Raw genomic sequence first — 4565 nt, 5'->3', positions numbered from 1 at the left:
AACCGTTTAATTTTCATATTAATTGTACTAGTTTATGTTTTTAATCGTAAATTCCTGCTGTGGTTATTTAACGAAAATAATTTTTATTACGTTAAATATGCATTTTTGGGACGCAGTTTTTATGATTCGCTTATTTGTTATTTTTAATTTCTATTATTTTAGAAACATTATGCAAGATTATTTTTTAATAAAAAATTATGAATGAATTTCACGATTAAATTTGATAAATTATGAACAAACATAAATTCAGTTCCAAATATGTATTCAAACAAAAGAAATACAGTAGGACATCATTTATAGTTTAATTTAGTCCAAACGTCTTCAAGGATTTTTCTGCCTAATTTTTCGTTGGCACACAACAACTGCCGCAGAGATGTCCCACAAACGAAGTCACTGGGCAGTACTGATTATTATCTTGCATTTGACTTAAATTGTTCACCACAAGCTAGAACGAAAAGAAAAGTTAATTGATATTGATACAATTTGATTTGATCTTACAACAAATTATATAATTATACATTAGATTTGCGATCAATTACTCCTCCTGAAGGGTTAGACGTTGATGATAAAACTGGACGTGGGATTCCACATTTCAATCTTTTCTGGCTGATGAAGCACTAGTAAAGCGTCCATGGCCTCCTGTGCCATGTCAGTCATATTAGGTTGATGAACCAGCGAGAATAGACCATTGATTCATTCTAGTGTAGAGTTCTGAAATTCGTGTCCAGCTTTCCCTTGGTTCTAAACAATAACATAAATGAAATATTTCTTTAAATTAAGTTTAAATGAGACAAATTACGTTTAACATGAGCAGTGGATTAGCGTGAATCAATCGGACCATGGACAATAACAAGTTTTTGTAAGAACCGACGCTTTCTCCTTGAAGTTCTTCAGTGGATTTACTTTTTCTTTTAGTGTCAAACTCTGTAAAAACGAAAAACAAACATTAGTGAACATTGAATGATGTGAATTGATGAACGGCATGTATCTACATCGATTAACAGTATTATAAACAGTGTTTTTAATACACATGAAATTTGATACAAAATTACAACATTAAGCCGGTTACCTGGCATAACTGCACATATGTCCATGATGGATGAAAGAGTTGTTGTGTGATAATTCTACAGAAAAGATTTGTGAAATTTTAGTTTTATGAGCACGAAACCAAAAAACACTAAAAACGGGTAGAACTCACCTGTAGAGGGAAGCAACAAGGACATAGTGAAAAGTTGGTGGTGAGTGTGGATTTTCATTTGGCAAAACTGCATCAATAGTTAAAACTTGATTATTATTATATTTTTTTAATTTCAAAGTTTGTTTACCAATTAATTGGCAGATTTATCGCAGTAACAGTTTAACATTCATGGCTTCATCAAATCTTGTTGTATCTTTTGGTTGGCCACTTAGGAATTTCTCTAAAGTTTCTAATACAATTAGCAATGATTCATAATAATTTTTCTCATAGTCAGGACCATGTGTTCTCTGTTCGAAATAGACATATTAACATGATTTCTTTGCTTGTTTTCTGAGCTTGGTGATATTTAGAATCTGTCAAACTTACTGATTCATTGACCCTCTGTAAAATCTTTGTAAGTCCTGATATCACAAGAGAAAATTTAAATTTGCTGATTTGGATGAGACACTCCTTACTTTGTTCCACCATTTGACGTGCTTGTCATGTTTGTTGTCCTGTTCGGTAGGGTAACTTGATGAAAAAGAAAAGAAATGTCAATATGGTCAATAAAAATGAAGTTAGATTTTGAATTGAATGTAAACAGATCCATTCTCAGCAGATTTCCCAACAGCAAAGAGAAGAAGAAATTTTCCCAAGTTCATGACAATAATAGCGAGGGACCTATGGCGTAACTTATAAACACTCGTTTTTTTAACTAGTATAATTCTGCTCTTTAACAAGCGATCCACGAATCAAGTAGACCAAAATCCCGGAGCGGCTTTCCTGATCTAAATCCGGAAAAGGCATTAAAAATCTAAAAAAAATATAGCCATGTTCGTCTTCGCACGCCGGATTTACCTGCGTTTGCAGAATGACGATTTTCCCCCCCGTTTAGGAGTTATTTAGCTTTAAAGTTTGGTTTTTTTGAATTTTGTCAGAAAGTGGGGGGGCTTTGACATCCATTTTCGAAAAAGTGGGGGAGCTAGGGAAAAAACTAATTTTTTGAAAAGGTTTATTGCAATCTCAACCACCAAAATCCAAAAGGAATTTCCTTTCCGGATTTTATTGGTTGAGATATTACCAATTTAGTGAAAGGATTATTTAGCTAGTTTCCCTCCCTGGCTTGCAGCCATTTTTTCGTACGGTCCGCTGCGCTCCTGGCGGAAGCCAGCAGAAGGTCTTATACATCGGCCAATATCTCAACCAATAAAATCCGGAAAGGAAATTCCTTTTGGATTTTGGTGGTTGAGATTGCAATTAACCTTTTCAAAAAATTAGTTTTTTCCCTAGCTCCCCCACTTTTTCGAAAATGGATGTCAAAGCCCCCCACTTTCTGACAAAATTCAAAAAAACCAAACTTTAAAGCTAAATAACTCCTAAGCGGGGGGGGGGGGAAATCGTCATTCTGCAAACGCAGGTAAATCCGGCGTGCGAAGACGAACATGGCTATATTTTTTTTAGATTTTTAATGCCTTTTCCGGATTTAGATCAGGAAAGCCGCTCCGGGATTTTGGTCTACTTGATTCGTGGATCGCTTGTTAAACAATCACAAAATCAAACAACGTAACACTTTTTCTTCATTCGTCTGTTCTTCACTCACTCAAGATGTTTTGACGCGGTTGCCAGGTTTACCGAAAAAAGTTAACTCACAAAGAACAGACATAGATTCAGTTTCAAATATGTATTGAAACAAAGAAACACAGTAGGACATAATTTGATTTAATTTAGTCCAAACGTCTTAAAGGATTTTGTAATTTTTGTAATCCGTGCATCTATTTTGGTGACAGTATCAGAGTCAAGCTGATCTTTGAGAGAACTCTCCCGCATTGGAACGGGGTCATTACGCTGCTTGTTTCCTATTTTTGTATTGAAAGACCAGGCAACATTTCTGCGCCCATCTTGGATAACTTTGATCATCTTCAATATTGTAATTAAGGTCTTCTCTGTTGATTCCATAATCAATTGAATTATTACTAATAAAAAAAATAAAAGGTTATACTAAGATGTAGCACATTATTAGTCATAAAATTCTGAAACGAACCAGCTAAGACGGCAACGAGATTTATCATGTGCCCATAAGCTGGACGGGCATCATTAAGCCTAACTTTCCATGTAATTCCTATAGCCAACGTTCCGGACAAAATCGAACTCCACAACTTTTTGGAAACTCCGCTTTCTGTATTGTAAGTTCTTAAGCGTTGGACGAATACTCCAACCTATTAGATAAAACAAGAAAAATGAGAAATTTGAAGTGGGAAAATAATTGAAAAGGGAAAACATACCATGCTGACGGAAAGCTCGACACTTCCAAGCGCCAAATCTAAGGCGACTAGTTCGGAATAATCGTTCAAAGGCAGAGTTACGGAATCAGTGAAAGTCTTGGTAAAGTTGACTAAATTCCCTTCAAAAATAACGGCATTGCGTGTTTTTTCGCTTTGCAAACTATTTAGCCCCTTTACAATCAGGTCTAATTTAGAAAACAGGAGTTTTCGGTAACTTGTCAAGTTTCCGTCATCCAAACTCACCGACGGTTCTTTGGGTAAAGCCGAGGGTAAAGCTATATAACGAAAAAAAAATTATAAAAAGCAATATGGAATATTGAACAATAATTGCTTACTTTTAACATTCAGGTCCAATAGAATGTTATCACCTATATCATCAAGATCACGATCGTTTAAATCAACGAAATATGATGACATACCCGAATCGCCTGAATTATTGATATGTGAAAATGTTTTTTGATTTGGCAGCAGATTTGAGACCCTCTTGTTCACCTTTGGATTTTTCTTGATAAAAAATTACAAATATGACAAGTACAATACAAGTATATGATTAAAACACAGCCAACTAGAAGCAATCGAGGCATTCAAAAAAGGATTTAATTACCAATAAACTGAGAATCCTCGTTGTATGCTTCTTCTGAGTCGCTACTATTAGCATTAAATGTCGCAGCCATTCGATTCTGAAAATTTTTGATCGCCAATATAGGAGTGGACGTGTTATCCAATCTCTTGCTCAAAGGTCCATGATTAGGAGAAGCTAAGTTAACTTCATATTTGTTTTTCCTCTTCTCCACTGGCTTTGGTGTTTCCTGGGCTGGTGGTTTTACGCTTGGGAGTATTCCCGAGTTGTAGTACGCTCTTTTAAATCATAATTGATTCCACCGGAGAGAGATTCAATATGGACGAGATCTCATTTTTCGAATCTTCAAATGAATCTAGGTGAAAATTGAAAAAAATATATTTATTTTTTTTAATATCTCAAGCTAATAATATACAATATAATATTTACTTGGGAAGTCAACTTCTGTTAAAAAGTCTGACATTTGAAGCTCGGTCCTGGATTCCGGAAACCTTCTTTTTTTCAATGTTATTAAACTCCAGTCCCA

At 34.9% G+C, this 4565-nt stretch overlaps 1 protein-coding gene and 1 long non-coding RNA gene across 3 annotated transcripts; both read right to left on the bottom strand.

Moving 5' to 3' along the window:
• Nucleotides 1-255: 255 nt before the first annotated feature.
• Nucleotides 256-1911, bottom strand: LOC124208770. Of its 2 annotated transcripts, XR_006880586.1 has the most exons (7): nucleotides 1565-1911; nucleotides 1326-1485; nucleotides 1199-1265; nucleotides 1070-1124; nucleotides 800-924; nucleotides 519-741; nucleotides 256-445 (listed from the first exon to the last, which is right to left on the bottom strand). It is a non-coding gene; the product is annotated as an uncharacterized LOC124208770 (long non-coding RNA). The 2 variants fall into 2 exon arrangements; XR_006880585.1 differs by having other exon boundaries at nucleotides 1326-1911.
• A 932-nt stretch (nucleotides 1912-2843) lies between these two features.
• Nucleotides 2844-3876, bottom strand: LOC124209965. The gene is made up of 4 exons (XM_046608216.1): nucleotides 3795-3876; nucleotides 3460-3734; nucleotides 3219-3393; nucleotides 2844-3150 (listed from the first exon to the last, which is right to left on the bottom strand). Exons 1-4 carry the CDS (start codon nucleotides 3874-3876, stop codon nucleotides 2897-2899), a joined length of 786 nt encoding a protein of 261 aa, XP_046464172.1. The 3' UTR covers nucleotides 2844-2896.
• Nucleotides 3877-4565: the final 689 nt, after the last annotated feature.

This window comes from Daphnia pulex, chromosome 12, assembly GCF_021134715.1.
Source record: "Daphnia pulex isolate KAP4 chromosome 12, ASM2113471v1".
Lineage (NCBI taxonomy): Eukaryota > Metazoa > Arthropoda > Branchiopoda > Diplostraca > Daphniidae > Daphnia > Daphnia pulex.
This window is presented reverse-complemented; position numbering and strand designations above follow the sequence as displayed.